Here is an 18,572-nt window from a genome sequence, read left to right as displayed (position 1 = left end):
GCATGATGCACAACTTACTTCATTAATTGCCCATTGTATTATTGCTTTATAATCTGCCATGTTTGTAATGGACAACCTGTATATTAAATATACAGAACTTAACATGTGTTTCCATTATTTTTCCAATTTGTAGATTTGTTCACTTTTATGCATTCTACAGCTTCAATGATTCAATACTTAGATAGTTTTTGCTAAGAATGATAATTTACCAGACAAACTTCCAATATTTTGTAAATAATTAATGTCTAAATAGCAAAAATGATAACCAAGCGGGTAAAAATGTAAGTAGAGGTATCTCACTCAGTCAAGAAACAAAAGAAAAATTCTATTAATTATAAAAATTATTAGTTTTACTCACTTGGTCCAGCTAGCTAATAAAGATGTACCAATTCCATTTACAAGCTTGGCTATTTTTATCATGAAATCTGGATCTTCTCCTGCCTGTAAAAATAAATAATTTTACAACAAAATCTGCATCATTCTTAGCATGTAAAAATAAATAATTTTACAACAAAATCTGCATCATTCTTAGCATGTAAAAATAAATAATCTTACAACAAAATCTGGATCTTCTCCAGCCTGTAAAAATAAATAATTTACAATAAAAGCAGCATCTATGTCTATAGTAACATTTAAACATATGAAGGCAAAGTTAACAATTTTCTTGCTGCAACAGAATATTAGTTTTAGATGATACAATCAGTTTCAACAGATAAACTAGTTTTACAACAAAAAAATACAAACTTCTGTTTTTCAACATGTAAAAATGCAAGCTTTGTAACAAAACATACAACTACCCTTTTTTCTATATATAAAAGATTCTGAACAAAACTAAAATCAACGTATCTATACATAACCATTATTCAGTTGCAGAAAACAACATTAGTTTTTACCTTTTAAATGAAATAATTTGATAAAAAACTGCTCAATTTATCTGTAATATTCTTTTTATATTATTATTGTCTTTAAACTAGGAATAACATGCTTAAAACTAACAGTCCTAATATTTTGTTTTTTCCTAGTTGTACAAAATCAATATGACCCCCGACTTTACAGTGGCTTGTGAAACTTGCAAACTTGCAAAAATTAAAATATTTCCTCGTCAAATTAGGAATTAGAAACTCTAAATTTATACACAATTAAAATATGGACTGTTAGTTAAGATTTTATGCTCCAATAATTGGTATAACATACACACAAAGCAGTTGAATAAAAGTTTGAAAGTATGACATTAAAACTTTGTCGTGTGTAGTAAAGTTATATAAAAAATTTAACAACTACATTTAGTGGAATTCATTCTTGAAGAAAGAAGGAACAACTTCTAAAAGCACTTGAATGATATTAAAGTTTTTGTTTTGTTGTGATTTGTTTTTTTATCCTACATATTTTTATATTATGACTTTAAAGTATAGAAAACTTTCACAACTTACCTTTGAAAGATTCAGTACATCAGCTTGTTCAAGCACACTGACAAATGATTCCACTAATTTTGTTTTTGTTGATGGATCCATTCCCTTGTTAATAATCTCAATTATGCAGTCACAAGCTGCTTCTCGAAGCTGTGGCATAGACAAGTAATGAACCAAAACATTCACAAAGCGATTATTTGCAATTAGGTTGATGTCAATCCATGCTACGTAAGCACCAATGACTTCAAGACACAGACATGAAAGTTCAGGATTGGAGGTTTGGTAGGTTGTCTGAGAAACAAAAATCTAAGATCAGTACAAGAAAACACAATTATACAAGTTTTTTAAGGCACTACTTACTCAGCTATATTAAATAAACTGTTTTTCGCTTAATGTTATCTTTACCTAACACAGCATATGTTACAAACTAAAATATGACCTTTATCTCAAGGATATAAAATGACACATTTTCTTAGAAACAATGGACAATAATTTAAACTTTATACTGTTACGTATAAGAAAAACACTCAATTTACTAACATGTAAAAAATTTACTTTAAAATACATATACTCAAATTTTAGTTCAATGGATAGCAACTGCATGTTGCAGAAATGCAAGTATAGGGATAATGTTTCAAAAATCATCCTGAAGATGAAGGTGGAAGACTTTATGGAACGTCATCCTCTAAGCTTGTGTTTCTATATCAGGCAGTTTCCATCTTTCCAGCTAAATTTTATCATAAATGCTCTGTTTAAACAATTTATCCAAGAATATGCAACCTCATTAAAATCTTAATCTGACTGATTTAATATGGTTATAAAACATTGTGCATCAAGATTCATCTCATCTTTACCAATAAGACATCTGGTACTTTGTTGCTATTTTCTGTTTGACAATGAAAGTGTTTAAGACAGTCATGTGTTTAGCATTTCACCAGATATCCAAGGTGTATCAGCACCAAAATCATTAAATAAAGACACTAAACACAGCACTTTTTATAAGCTATTAATACATTTAATTTGACAGCTGTTAAAATAGTAAATACAATTTTATTTTACAGACAAAATTTTCCCTGTATGAAACTGTAAAATCTTTTTATTTTGAATAATAAAAAAAAGGGTAAAGGTAATTATTATTACTTGTTTAGATCTTTCTGTAAACATTTAGTTCACATTCTACCTGACAAAAGAGTGGTCTGTATTGTAGTTGTGAAATACAACATAAAGTGTTCAAATAAAAACATAACAAGTAGTCCATTTCTTGAAGTGTCTACTACAACTGGTGCACCAGTAGCATAACAAAACATGTAGGTACTAACATTATTTCTTTAAATTCAAAACCTCCATTCTATTGTGTATGTATGTATTCCCTTTTTCAATCACAATGGCAGTAATGCATAATGAGAACAAAGGTTTGGTTTAATTTATCAAACATGGATTTGTATGGTTCACATTAAAATGTATACTAAATTTCAACTAGTTTCTTATTCTATTTTAAATATTTATTTTTGACTTGTGTTACATGCACTTCAGAAAAGCATTCTTCTAGTTTATTATTTTTATATAAAGCACTGAAATAATTACAATACTAATTGTATATACTTTCTGTGTATATTAACAGATAACTATGACAGACAGTTAATAAAAACATTGATATAGAACTTACAACAATGTGATACCAGGAATCAACCATACTTAACACATTATGATCTCTTATTGTGTCCTTTACCACAACATTTCTTTGAATTTCCTATGGAGAAAGACAAACACAGAACAAATTGCATTATCAAACTGTAGGGACATTTTATGCCAAAACACTTTCTAGTGCAGAAGGATAATTAGAGTAATTTGATAACCAATTAATCACATGGCTCATTAATCTAATGTATTAAACTAATTGATTATTCTCAGAGGAGGCTTCAACAATCAATCAGAAACATTAATCTGAAGTAACAAATTATGAGTTATCACAATATTTAACTTAACATCTCTGAATTAATTGAGAAATCATAATGAGAACAATTATTTGGACAGTTGGAATAATCTAAAACAGTAATAATTTGAACCACCAATTCTGAGCAATAATTATTTATGTGATGTCAATAATCTTTATCGTAATTTTGATAAATCAATTATTTCGTGCAACACAAATCAACATTCATAGCATAGATAATTAATTGTACTGATTAATCAGGTTAGATTGCAGCTATTTCATTGTCTTAAAGCATTTACTACAACTGGTTTATTTGTGACCTAATTAGTCACATATGTACTGACAAAATTTATTAATTAACAAAAATATAAATTCAAATGAATTATACAATATTAAAAGAAAGACTTTTTTTTGGAAGTGAATTAGCATATGCTACTATAAACCCCTATTAATATTATTCAGTCATAACAGAATATCAACACATTATCCAAATTTCTGGTTTGAATTTCACACAAAGCTACACGAGGGCCAAGTGCACTAGCCGTCCCTAATTTAGTAGTGCAAGAGAGCTAGTTATCACTACCCACTGCCAACTTTTGGGCTACTCTTTTACCAATGAATAGTAGGATTGACCATAACATTATAATGCCCCCATAGCTGAATGGGCAAGCATATTTTATGTAACTGGGATTATGAGTCAAGTGCCTTGACCACTTAGCAATGGAGGACCCATTAAAAGAATTTAAAGACATTTAAGCATGTTTTTTGTTTGTTTTTTTTCCAAGAGAGAAAAAGCTCTTTCACAACAAATAAAACATTTATATACAAATATCAACATTATTAATCAAACTCTTGAGTTCAAAGTTTCAATAAAATTGATGATCGTGAAGTTCTAATAAAATTTCAATTTCTGAATACAAATATTTGAAAATATTATCTTGCAATGTTTATGACTGACAGTTTATTACATGTAACAGAATTCTGACAAAATTACAAGATTTCATGTATAAAGCTCAAACTTTATAAAAGTACTTCTGTAGTGTTTTTTTAAGCATCAGGTTTAACAAGTATAGTGGAAAACCCAACTATCTTCTTGGTACCAGTTATGTGGTCAATAATCTTACAGAAAGAATACAGTCAATGTTTGCAAACTCTGGTGTCTACTTTAATCTCTCAATACATGTTAAGGCAATAATCAGCTACTGGAGTATGGTAACTAAACCTACAGTAACAGGTCATAGTAATTTATCTCAGATGTATTGGTTTGTTTTGAATTTTGTGCAAAGCTACTCGAGGGCTATCTGTGCAACCTCATATGTAAAGTTGTTTCAAAGCTAAACTGTCAGAAACATTTAATATGTTTAGTGTGCATAGAACATTGGTTGGAAAGATTATATTAGGTTCTGTGAATGCCAGTTTTGGATTCTTTAAGAAAGAAAGAAACTATGATAGTGCATCATACCAGAAACTAATGTTCTGTTCAAACCAAAACTAATGATCATCCATTGTGTAAGATATATTCCATTATTTCTTTAAAGATATTATCATGTACATATTTTTATCACTATATTTTTATTATAAAGATTACTTTGTTATTAGTTTAGTGTATGTATTTATAACTAGCTTAAATCTCCAATGTTGGCTCAACATTGTTGGATATTTTTATAATCACAGACAAAAATATCACGAACAAAAAGAATATTTCTACTGCAGAAATAATGCATTCTAATCTTTATAATATCTTTGGGAGGGGAAGGAACCATGCATACTCGTAGTTAAACAACTAGCATATTAACTTGCCTAAATTGTTTAGTAAGTTATCACGTTTTAGTGCTGATGCAGGTAGGCAGCTTGTTACTTTATACAATGTTTTTTTAGTGCTGATTCAGGTAGGCAGCTTGTTACTTTATACAATGTTTTTTAGTGCTGATTCAGGTAGGCAGCTTGTTACTTTATACAATGTTTTTAGTGCTGATTCAGGTAGGCAGCTTGTTACTTTATACAATGTTTTTTTAGTGCTGATTCAGGTAGGCAGCTTGTTACTTTATACAATGTTTTTTAGTGCTGATTCAGGTAGGCAGCTTGTTACTTTATACAATGTTTTTAGTGCTGATTCAGGTAGGCAGCTTGTTACTTTATACAATGTTTTTTAGTGCTGATTCAGGTAGGCAGCTTGTTACTTTATACAATGTTTTTTAGTGCTGATTCAGGTAGGCAGCTTGTTACTTTATACAATGTTTTTTAGTGCTGATTCAGGTAGGCAGCTTGTTACTTTATACAATGTTTTTTAGTGCTGATTCAGGTAGGCAGCTTGTTACTTTATACAATGTTTTTAGTGCTGATTCAGGTTGGCAGCTTGTTACTTTATACAATGTTTTTTAGTGCTGATGCAGGTAGGCAGCTTGTTACTTTATACAATGTTTTTTTAGTGCTGATTCAGGTAGGCAGCTTGTTACTTTATACAATGTTTTTAGTGCTGATTCAGGTAGGCAGCTTGTTACTTTATACAATGTTTTTTAGTGCTGATTCAGGTAGGCAGCTTGTTACTTTATACAATGTTTTTTAGTGCTGATTCAGGTAGGCAGCTTGTTACTTTATACAATGTTTTTTAGTGCTGATTCAGGTAGGCAGCTTGTTACTTTATACAATGTTTTTTTAGTGCTGATTCAGGTAGGCAGCTTGTTACTTTATACAATGTTTTTTAGTGCTGATGCAGATAGGCAGCTTGTTACTTTATACAATGTTTTTTTAGTGCTGATTCAGGTAGGCAGCTTGTTACTTTATACAATGTTTTTTTAGTGCTGATTCAGGTAGGCAGCTTGTTACTTTACACAATGTTTTTTTAGTGCTGATTCAGGTAGGCAGCTTGTTACTTTATACAATGTTTTTTTAGTACTGATTCAGGTAGGCAGCTTGTTACTTTATACAATGTTTTTAGTGCTGATTCAGGTAGGCAGCTTGTTACTTTATACAATGTTTTTTTAGTGCTGATTCAGGTAGGCAGCTTGTTACTTTATACAATATTTTTTAGTGCTGATTCAGGTAGGCAGCTTGTTACTTTATACAATGTTTTTTAGTGCTGATTCAGGTAGGCAGCTTGTTACTTTATACAATGTTTTTTAGTGTTGATTTAGGTAGGCAGCTTGTTACTTTATACAATGTTTTTAGTGCTGATTCAGGTAGGCAGCTTGTTACTTTATACAATGTTTTTTGTGCTGATTCAGGTAGGCAGCTTGTTACTTTATACAATGTTTTTAGTGCTGATTCAGGTCGGCAGCTTGTTACTTTATACAATGTTTTTTTAGTGCTGATTCAGGTAGGCAGCTTGTTACTTTATACAATGTTTTTTAGTGCTGATTCAGGTAGGCAGCTTGTTACTTTATACAATGTTTTTTAGTGCTGATTCAGGTAGGCAGCTTGTTACTTTATACAATGTTTTTTAGTGCTGATTCAGGTAGGCAGCTTGTTACTTTATACAATGTTTTTAGTGCTGATTCAGGTAGGCAGCTTGTTACTTTATACAATGTTTTTAGTGCTGATTCAGGTAGGCAGCTTGTTACTTTATACAATGTTTTTAGTGCTGATTCAGGTAGGCAGCTTGTTACTTTATACAATGTTTTTTAGTGCTGATTCAGGTTGGCAGCTTGTTACTTTATACAATGTTTTTAGTGCTGATTCAGGTAGGCAGCTTGTTACTTTATACAATGTTTTTTTAATTAGATCATTAAAAACAAGCAAAATTCACAGAATAAATGTTATTGAAAATAAACAAACTGTACATCACAACAAAGTAAAACAAGTATTATCAGAGTATATGCACAATGAAAACTTCAGTAAATTAGATGTTTGAAAGGGAACAGTTGTTTTTGTTTTCATATACATACACTGCTGGCCAAAATCTTAAGGCCAATAAACAAAGAAAAAATATGCATTTTGCTTTGTTAGACTCAACCACTTATTTGAGTAGAACTTTGAAAGATGAAAATAAGAAAAGAGAAAATAAAAAAAACGTTTTTAGTATTTAATAGGGAAAATGTGAACACTATGAAATTAGCCTAAATACCAGCTGGTCAAAAGTTTAAAAACATACTGAAATGAAGCGTTAATTGGTAAACATGTAACGAAATTTAGTCATTTGTATTCAAGTATTAGCATTGTTAACATCTCCCACTGACATCTCCTGTGTTACATTGGGTAAAACCATGGCAAAGGCTAAAAAGTTGACAGAGTTTGAACGTGGCAGAATTGTCAAGCTGCAAAAGTAAGGTTTCTCTCAACGTGCCATCGTTAGTAAGATTGGGCATAGTAAAACTTCTGTTGCAAATTTCTTAAAAGACCCTGAGGGATATGGAATGAGAATTTCAAGTGGTCGGCCCAAGAAAATTTTGCCTCCATTGAACAGGAGAATTCGACAGGTTGTCCGGCAAGACACCAGCCGATCGTCAAACCTGATTAAGGCCCTTAAGGATGGAAAGCAGCTCAAAAACAATAAAATGGCTTCTACAAGAGAAAAGCTTTAAAAACTGTGAACGTCTTCAAAGGCCACGATTCCTTCCACACCACAAAACAGCTCGATTAAACTTTGCTAAGAAGCACCAAACATGGGACATAGAAAAGTGAATGAAGGTTTTGTTCTCTGATGAGAAAATAAATTTAACCTGGATGGTCCAGATGGCTTCCAACGTTACTGGCACAATAAGGATATCCCATCAGAGACATTTTCTACATGACACAGCAGAAGAGGTTCCATCATGATCTGGGGTGCTTTCTCCTTCAAAGGAACAATGGAGCTTCAGGTTATACAGGGGCATCAAACAGCAGCTGGCTACATTGGCATGTTGGAGAGAGTATCCTCATTGACTGAAGGTCCTCACTTGTGTGGAAATGACTGGATTTTTCAGCAGGACAACGCTGCAATCCACAATGCCCGAATGACAAAGGACTTTTTCATGGCAAATAATGTGATTCTTTGGACCATCCAGTGTGTTCACCCAAACTGAACCCCGTTGAAAATGTTTGGGGGTAGATGAAAAGGAAATCTCTAGAAATGGACGTCAATTCCAAACGGTGCATGATCTTCGTGAAGCCATCTTCACCACTTGGAATAACATTGCCTTCTGCAAATGCTTATATTGACCATGCCAAAGCAAATTTTTGAAGTTATTTGCAATGACAGCTATATACCTCACAACTGAGGCCTCTTGTTGGCCATTTTCTACCCTGTTTAGGACTTCTTTTTGGTATGGTCTTAAACTTTTAACCAGGTAGTATTTAGGTTAATTTCATAGTGTTCATTGGCCAGGAGTGTATATACACAATAAAAACTAACAAATTTCTACCTGTGAATGTATATATTTTTTGCTGTAAGGACCTTTTGTGCAACACTTTTACAATCATGAGGGTGGTTCACAATAAATTTCAAATCACTTTGAGATTTAACCACCAGACCTTCTCATCTCTCTTTCAACCACAAAAAATTAGAAATTAGTTTTTTAAAAAGTTGGAAGATGTTCCTAGTTTGTTTACAAAAAACAAGGTTGAAAATTCTCTGATTTAATTAAAATAATCTACTGAATGAGCTTGTAGTTTGATCTACATACATTGTTTACTTGCACCAGAAGTTATCATCAATATAAATAACACTTCTGATTCTGTGTCAAACATATGTAGAAGTATGTTCAGGTGATTTTCAAAAACACACTAACTGATATATAAAATAAAGTGATTGGCATTTATGCATATAGAAATTCTTGCCTATCAAAAAATTATTTCATAAGAGCAAAAACGAAATACAAACTGCCACTGATAATCACTAGCAATTAACATTTCTCACAAATACAAAAACCTTCCCAATAATATTTTCTTCGCATGAGCACATCTCAATCTCTTTCAATATTACAGAGTACGAGGACTGAATGTATCTAAAAATTATACTCCATGGATATTTATGTTTAGTCCAGACATTCAAACAAATTCGTTTAATTTGCCCAAAATTTAATGAAATTAAAACATCAAAAGTAAAATTCATTTACCTTTTGTGTCCGGGCAATTTCTTTGTCTGCTACGTCACTATTAACTGCCAGCAATATTCGAAGAAAATAATCGGCACCAGAGGACCCTAATGTCAATAGCTTAAGGAGGTCATCAAAAAAGTTGGGCCATGAATGAGGAAAGTCAGCCAAAAATATCAAACACACCAACTGTGCTATTTTGTTGCGAATAAAAACTTTGTGTACTTTCCCTTCACGACTCTAGAATGAAGAACAAGATTTTAAAAATTATTACACAATATATTTTTCTTCGGGTGTGCATTTGGTGTTTCATGGCACAAAGCAACCAGGCTATCTGCACCTGTATATGGTAAAAAAAGAGTAACTAAAATATATCTACATGCAAGTACACTTTAACTGTATAGCCCAAGTTTAACCTAAAAGTACCAAGGGAATCCATACAGACCATATCAGTTTTTAACCTTATATGAAAGATGTCTGTCTTTTGGACTGGCAATGTTTCTGTGAAACTACACAAACAGTGTTTACTATAATTCTGCATTTATTTAATGGTATGTGTTTGAAGTTTGGTAAGCTTTTGGTACAGATTACAGTTCTGTTCTGGACATTAAAAAAATTCATTTAAAAAAAAAGCATTTTTATTAAAATATATCTTAACATTTATGAAACCTCCAAGTCAGTTTCCCATGTCAATTTCATGCTTAGATTAAAAATGCCTTTCACCTTGCAATTTTCATATTTCATGTGTATAATACTTCCCACATTAATACAAAGTTGGTTGGGGCAAAACTTGACACTCGACTGCCTGTTTTCTCTACTCTTATACCAACTGCACCGAACAACAAAGTGACACCAAATATTGAAAAATACAATTTTTTTTGTTATAGAACTGCTGCAAACAATTACCTTTGTTTACTTTTTCACAGACTCAGTTTGTAATCACTCCATATCTGATGGCTTATCACATTACAATATCCATTAAAAATGCAAAGGTCAATTACCAACAGCAGAAAAACTCAGTGTAAATAGAGAACTAAATTACAATGTCACAAGATGGTCTTGTGCTTTAAAAAAATATTTCAATTACTTTTTGTTAACTTTTAACAAATTTTTAGATTTTTTATAACTTTTTAAAACAAAATAAAATATATACATAGAAAACAGTAAATTTAAATTTGTTAAGTTTTTAATAGGCAGACATTTTAAGGTTTGTAATCAAAATTAAAGTTATAATTATATTTTAAAAAAATTGTAGTCTACACATAAATACATATTTTATCATTTGTAAACAGGATACCTGTTTTCATTTTTGTAAGTTCTATAAAGAGTTTGTTTTGTTTATTCATAGAAATCCTTTTCTTGAAAACACCAATAAAAAGTTGAATCAAATTGGATCATTCCAGTTATCGGGAACATTTATTTTGTCTTTTTAAAAAAAAAATACTATTTCAGAAAGAAACCTCAGGAATAACAGTAAAAAAATAGACATCACAAATCATTTTATTAAGTCAATGTGCCTGTTGCATTCAAATTAAAAGATAGACTATAACTCAGTGTGCATCATAAAAGGTACATAGCCCTAAAACAGAGGTTTCACCTTTTACACTTCAAGCTGTTCACATACATAAACAACTGCAATCCAACATTTTAATTTCATTAACATACAAACCTAAAATTAGATATTTAAGAATTTCATTTACAACAAGCTGAAAATTTCATATTTTTAAATTGATATTCATGTTGATTTCACGAAAAACAGAAAATGTGGATATTATTCAACAAGAAACTGATTAGAGCTGAATGTACGACTGATAATTAAAAGAAAGAAAACCTAAAGAGAGATTTTCAGATACTACGCTAACAACAAAAGGTAGTGTTGGTTAATCTACCAATCAATTACATTTGGCTAATTGTTTAGAACAGTGTTACTCCAGCCATCATAACTACAAGAAACAAAAACATAACAGGTGCTGTCAGCCAGACCCTTCCATCTATCCACTCAGTAGTTAAACAAACAAACACTAAGAAGTTGTCTACAGTTGCTGCCAGACAGCTGCCTGTTCTTTACTCAGTAGTTCAAAATTTATGATAATGTGAAAATAACCTTAGTAGCTTTTCAATAAAATAAAAGACAACAGGCAAGCAAGCTTGTTTCCAATATTTTAATTACTTATAGTTGGAATAACTGGAAGGAGCAGTAACTAGAAACCCTAATTTTAATTTATTTTAATTAATCAACTGCTAAAATAATCACAAACCTTAATTTTCATTAATTATTGTAATAATTGAAAACAATAAGTTTTAATTGATCTGCTCGTTTACTTGATACCAATCAATATAACTGCCGCTTACAGGCAGTCGTTTAAATTAAACAGATGTACAGATGATCCTATAATACAACATAATACTTTATAGTATACATAAGTTTTATTTTGTGGGATTTAATATCTAAGCCTGAACTAATGAAGTAGTTCACTTAGATTATTACACAACCATCAAATGTACTGAATAAATCATGCTTTGAAAATCATAAATCTAACCACTGAAATACAGATCAAAAATCACATTTTATTAAATTAAAAAATAACACTTATAAAAATTAATCCTTATTAAATACATTTCTCCAATATAATTTATATCATGTATTAATTGTACTAGATAAAACCATATTTATGAAGGTCTACAAAAATGTTTTTCCTTACCTGGTTATTTAACCAATGCTTGACGAAATCTCTAAGAAAATGTTGTTCTTTCTCTTCAGATTGAGCATACCTAAATATTTTTAACAACAGTAATATTTTTATTCAAAAATAGCTTTATTTTCAAGCCTTTTCAGAGCTAAGTAGGTTTCTCACACTTTACATAATAAAATTTTACTAACCTGGTTGGAAATTTTCTCAACATTTAAAATACTTCATTATTTAACCCACAAACCCCATCATCTTTATCCCATAAGGGGACAAAAAAAATAACCTTAAAATTAAACAAAGCTGTAACTTACATCAAACATGCACATATATACAATCTCCTAACCCTTTTGTTACAACCTTTGTTTTAAATTGACCAAATGTTGTTATCATGACCTTCTCTGGCATTAAATTAAAAACAAAATCATCACTGTCTGTGTATAAACTTAGCAAGAAGAGATTTTATAATTCTAATTTGTATATTACCTATGTTTTAAATTCCTTATTCAGAAAATAAAACATTTTTCTGTGGTAAGCTCTTGATTTCTCCACTCAGATTTTTTAAAGTTAAAATAGGCTGCTGTAGTTCCCAACAAATTAGAAATAAAAACTATACATAACTGCACGTATACAAAATTTGGACTCTTAACTTCTTTATGTGAAACAAGATATCAAGAAATTTATCAAACTAAAGAGGCTCCTCTCTCACTCTTGTTTCTAAATTAATTACCATGTTTGTATCAAACAGGAGAAGCAAATGCACATTCTAACTTTGATTTTAGAGTCTCTAAAGAAAACAACAGTATTTTAATTTAATTATGTGCAAACATGATATTATAGTTTTCTTGGAAAACCATATAAATTATTGATATTTTGGGATATTCTATTCTAGTGACCAATGTAACTTTATGAGTTCTTAAATTTGACAACCACATTGTTTTTTAACAGATTCAAAATGTGCAAGTTCTACGAATCTTGAGTTTTATGTACTATTTGTTATTCACCAATATATTTATTAACAAAGGTAACTTAAGAATAAATATTAGAAACTTTCAAGAGTAGCATAATAAAATTTCAGTAATGTAAAATGGCTGAAATTTCACAGGCTTGACTCTAAGCAGAGTGCATTTTATTTGATCTATTAGAAACAACTAATTGAATCCCACTGTGATTTATTGCTTTAGACAGGAAAATTATTGCTCAAATAGATTCAAATTACTGTAATAAAAATCATAAAATTAAAAGATAAATGTGAAAAGGCATAAATATTTCCAGTAAACGTTGCAGTTAGTGCTACAAAAAAAGATTATGTATTTCATATCTTTCAACTTTAATTTTCACTATATTGGTCATTAAGAATAATGTACTGTATATACTGTAACATACAGTTTTGCCAAATAAAAATTTTTGTATTCATTTAGAGGGTTCTGGATGTAATGCAAATGGCACATGAAAACTAAAATGAAAAAAATTTCAGATTTCAATAATAATACATGGTTCATTGAACAAAAAACCATACCACAATCTTTTTTTTTTAATGTATTATACAGTTGATGAGTTATGTTTGGTTTCAAGATGCACTTTTTCCCCTTCATCTGGGAAAAAGATGTTTAGGTCTGGGCTTAAGTCTGAAGTATGTATATATACTAAAAATAACTTAAGATAGATTAGCCAATCATTAAATTCTTTCACAGCAACTTTTGCTTCTGGTGCATTAGCATGTGCTTGTTGCAACCTTCTGCAGTGCAATATTCAAAAAGAAAATCACACAACATCATCAATGTGTTTCTACAAACTTATACACCTAACACAAAAATGAAGTAACTTAATACAGAATATTATTATAACACATGTTGTATATGTAAAAAACAGATGGTATGGATAGAGAAAGCACTAACTGGAGGAGCAAACAACGTTTCGACCTTCTTCAGTCATCATCAGTGCTTTCTCTATCCATACCAGCCGTATTTTTACATCTATGATTTTCTCTACAAGTGAGTTTTCTTGTCTTCATGGATTATTATAACACACAGTTACAATAAGATAAGTTGTATCTTTTACTGTTTATCTAAAACTATTAAAAACCTTAGTTTTTGAAAATAAAATTGTGAATTCTCCTAAACCATATTACAAACTTTTATTATTATTATTATTATTGTTATTATAAGACACTAGACCAATTTTAAGGTGTTTACTTCAGGGATACTTGGGATGAAATAAATAAGCTCACGTATTTCCAGCAAGACAAAAATTTGTAGTTATTTCTGTATTCACCATTACTATTTAAACAGTTAAAAACTGGATATAGAAATTAACACATTCATTTACTCATGTCCACAAAAACAATGTTCCTTAATACTAATAAAATGTTAAAAAACTTGAATTCCCAATTTAATAACTGTTTTTGTGGTCTTCAACTTAAAATATTTTTTATTACACATTTACAGGAAGAACTTTTGTATCACACAATGAAATGAAGCACTCAAGTTTAATTGATGGTGTAAAATCTATTTGAAATATTACTTAAATAGCTAACAGTATCATAGGCTACAACAGGTGCCCTACACAACTAACTTTATCATATAAATCACAATATGCAAGATTTTAAGCACTAGACTGTAACTGGTTCAAAAAAACCTGTAATCTAATGCTTACCTACATTACCACTCAAATAATGATGCATTATTTCAAAATGTTACCTCATTAAATTGTTTTCTTCTAATGTTTACTGTGTAAAACATTTCAAAATATTATCGTACCACTTAAACATAAATGTTTCTTTATTCTAAATATTCAATGACAGACTAATATAAAGAAGTGTCAAATAGGCACAAACTTCATAGTTCAACATGACATTTGTAAAGAATGTCCAAATGTTCATGAAATTTTGTACCCTATAAAAGAGTATTTTAAATATAATTACCTTAAATGTCTCATTTTCTTTACAAATCACTGTATAATTCATTTTAACTTAAACTTTACAATTACAGGAAACTATTAAATGACAAGTGTTAAAAAATAACCAGCAATGAATTAATTTTTCTTCCAGTAATATTAATGGTGCCTTCAACTGATGAAGTTGAAGAGAATGATGTATTTGAATAGAGTAGGTAATGTGTTTAATCACAAGACTTAGTCCTAACTAACAATGGTGGGAATAAGGCTAAGAATATTTTAATGATTATAATTTAACGAGTTAAAATTGTTTGAAAATATAACATCACAGATACATATTATCAAAAAACAAATTCTACCTGGTTTTTATATAGTGTTCCACAACCTGAATACAGAAGAATGCTACATTTTCATCACTGTCAAAAAGAGAACAGACTTAATTATAAAAACAAACTTTGCATTGTAGTTTCCTACTTATTAGGAAAAGTTCTACACAGCTTTGTTAAAGAAATAAATTACCCAATTTTCAAAACAACAGAGTTTGGTAGATAACACAGGCTATCAATATTATATGTTAATAATTTTAATACTGATTAACAATAATTATTACTATTATTATTATTATTATTATTATTATACACACAAACTTATTTGAAAATAAAAAATTATGCTTCTTTACAGCATAGTGAAATATATGCATAGCAAACATACAATATTTCTTTAATTATAAATTTGTACTTTACTTCTTATGTCTACAGTAAAGTATGTATTCTTACACACAACAGAGGACAGACATTCAGAATATTAACAACAAAACAGTCTTACAAAGTGAAGAAGTTTGTTTTAAAAACAATAATTTAAATTTTCCTTATTAAAACTGCTAAATTTTCATGTTGCTTTTATATATTCTTGGTAATTCTAATACTTTTACTCATCCGTTTTAATTTTTGTCAAGTTTCAAACTTTTGGTTAAACAGTTATAAACCACACACAAAATTCAACACAAAAGGAACCTAAGATGTACAACTTCTGCGTGTTCAACATAAATGGCAAAGCAGCAGAATTTTAGATTCTTACCTATAAAAAACTGATTCAAAAATTAAAATTTTTGGACTACTTTCCTGTCATTTTACACAATCCAATTTGGGTTAGATTAATAATTATTTAAAAGTACGTTCCTAAATAGAAAATAACATTAACCCTAAAAATTGTTTAAAAAAAAAAAAAAAAAAGGCTGAACAATAAATTGTCACAATGTTTCAGGTAAGTCTGTCCTCCAAATGATTTTCATGACCACTCCAGTTTTGCATAACGGTTTGTTTGTTTTTATCAGCTGTACTGTAGATTAATGTTATGCTTCAGTTGTTTAGTATCACACCTAAGTTTTCAAAGTGTTATCACTATTAATGCTTCATTAACCCACATATGGTATAATGCAACTACCTAATTGCTCTGTAACAAATTCATGTATCACATAATCTGCAAGTTAGAAGACACATGTACATTCCCTAAACATCACAATGAAATTCCAACCACGAGCAAGATGAGAATATAAACCACATAAAATACAAAGACAGTTCTCGCACAGAATTGGTCATTCTCACCAGCCTTTTAACACTAAGCATTTAATTAAACAATTTTATTCTCAATAAACTTGTAATCAAAATATAGTTTACAAATTGTATTTATCCATTATCTATCTTAAGTTCTTGAATTTGTAGAAAATATTTAAAAGATTTTTCAATTTTCATATTTGTTGTAACATGCAAGTACTGTCAGTTCACCCCTTTTAGGTTGTCTAACTTCATTAGCATAGTTTCTACACTAAGTAATTTAAAAACAATGTATATATAATGATACAATCAAATGTTCAGTTACAACATCTTAACTCTTCCATTTACTGAAATACCAATACATTTTCCCAACTTACGGCACAAATCTCATCCATCTATCCTGACTTTATGTCACTTTTCAAAATAAAGTGTTCTTATTTGATTGATTTTATTTTTATAACCTATATACAAAGAGATAATTTTGTATTTCAAGCTTTCAACCATCCCTTCAAATTTTGTGTTAATAGATAGTAGTCCAAAAATATGACTGGTCTCTCTCTCTTTCCCTGTGTGTGTGTGTGTGTGTGTGTGTGTGTGTGTGTGTGTGTGTGTGTCAAAATTCATATTTATAGCTCACTTAGAAAGCCAATTAAATATTTTTTTAATGTTTCATTTTACAGATGTATTATTTGTATGCAATAAATACTTAAGATATATATTAATTTTGTTTTTCCAACAAACTTATTGAGAGAAAATGTTGAACTTAGCTCAGATAAGTGTCCAAATATAGAATTCATACATTCAGTATCTTTGTCTCCAAGAATCTACAAATGTGTTCCACCTATGATATATTACTTGTCAGGAATAAATAAACTCTGCATTTTACAATAAAACCACAAAATAAAACTGCATGTACAAAATTAAACTGTTTAAACTGTGAATACATTATAAAAACACCAATATCTTACCCACCCACCAATCCACACACACACAAAAATGCATCAACAAATAAGGAAAAATAGGTGTTCCTTTTCTTTTACAAGGTTAAAGGTTTTATTTTACAGTGCATTCATGATTCAGCAACAGTTAGCATCAGGGGAAGGAAAATAAGATACAATATAAATTTTCACTGAAGAACTCTGGTGATATTCAACATTCTACAGATTATGCAAATAAAATAAGAAAACAAATATGAAAAAAGGTATTTTTATTCTTAGTATGAAACACTTCACACTCAAACTAGTCAGACTGATTACTAAATTCTCAGAAATCTTTTCAAAAAATATTTTTGTATATAACCAATTTCTAATGTTCAATAAAAGCTTATCAAATTTTATGAAAATGGACTTGGTAATTCAGTTATTATATGTATAGTTTCATGGTGACATGATGGTTACAAGGGCATTCAAAAGCGACTCCACAAACAGAAAATTAAGACCAAGTTTTGTTCTAAATGAAATGCTAGATTGTCCACTCTTAACATATAAAAAATTCATCATGTAAATTAACTGTCATTCAAGAAAAAACAGGTTCACCTCAATTTTTTCAACACAGGTTTGGTCCTTAGGACTAGCCTCTTAACTAGTTTGTGCTTTTTATATCGTTCATGCTGTAACTTTTAAATATGTTTCATGAAATCTTGCAGGTTATGAGTAAACATTATAGGGCTTTGTGCAAAATATCAAATTTCTTAAAATGAAGTTAAGATTTTTTTAAGTAATGTTTTTACACATTTTGATTTTAAAATTACTTTTGTGCATAAGAAAATTTTCAAATTTCACATGTGTAATATTTATAATGTCAAGATAATTATTAAATATATCTTAAGAAACTTATACTTTATCTGTGTATATATTTTTACTAATAAATCCCTGTACAGATTTGGTCAACTTGACTGACCTCATAACCACCATGAAAAATCAGAAAATAAATATAAATTATGCTTTTTTTTTCATTCTAGAATGACAACAAATTATAATACAGAAACACAAATGTTTAATCTAACCAGTTTAAATCTCACAACATTATATATTTATATATATTTATTATTATAATGACTTTCCACTTGTACCTGGCTATCATTA

At 29.7% G+C, this 18,572-nt stretch overlaps 1 protein-coding gene across 5 annotated transcripts in view; it reads right to left on the bottom strand.

Moving 5' to 3' along the window:
* The window catches only part of LOC143251167 (exportin-T-like), a 65,534-nt gene that overhangs the window by 40,033 nt on the left and 6,929 nt on the right, over positions 1–18,572 (bottom strand). For all 5 annotated transcript variants that reach the window (XM_076502565.1, XM_076502568.1, XM_076502566.1 and 2 more), the window contains exons 4-9: positions 15,295–15,351; positions 12,056–12,125; positions 9,375–9,593; positions 3,076–3,159; positions 1,431–1,700; positions 359–441 (exon numbers count right to left, since the gene is read on the bottom strand). In XM_076502565.1, coding sequence (XP_076358680.1) covers positions 359–441; positions 1,431–1,700; positions 3,076–3,159; positions 9,375–9,593; positions 12,056–12,125; positions 15,295–15,351 — 783 coding nt within the window. The remainder of the gene's footprint in view (positions 1–358; positions 442–1,430; positions 1,701–3,075; positions 3,160–9,374; positions 9,594–12,055; positions 12,126–15,294; positions 15,352–18,572) is intronic.

The sequence above is a fragment of the Tachypleus tridentatus genome, chromosome 5, assembly GCF_004210375.1.
Source record: "Tachypleus tridentatus isolate NWPU-2018 chromosome 5, ASM421037v1, whole genome shotgun sequence".
Classification (NCBI taxonomy): Eukaryota; Metazoa; Arthropoda; class Merostomata; order Xiphosura; family Limulidae; genus Tachypleus; species Tachypleus tridentatus.
This window is presented reverse-complemented; position numbering and strand designations above follow the sequence as displayed.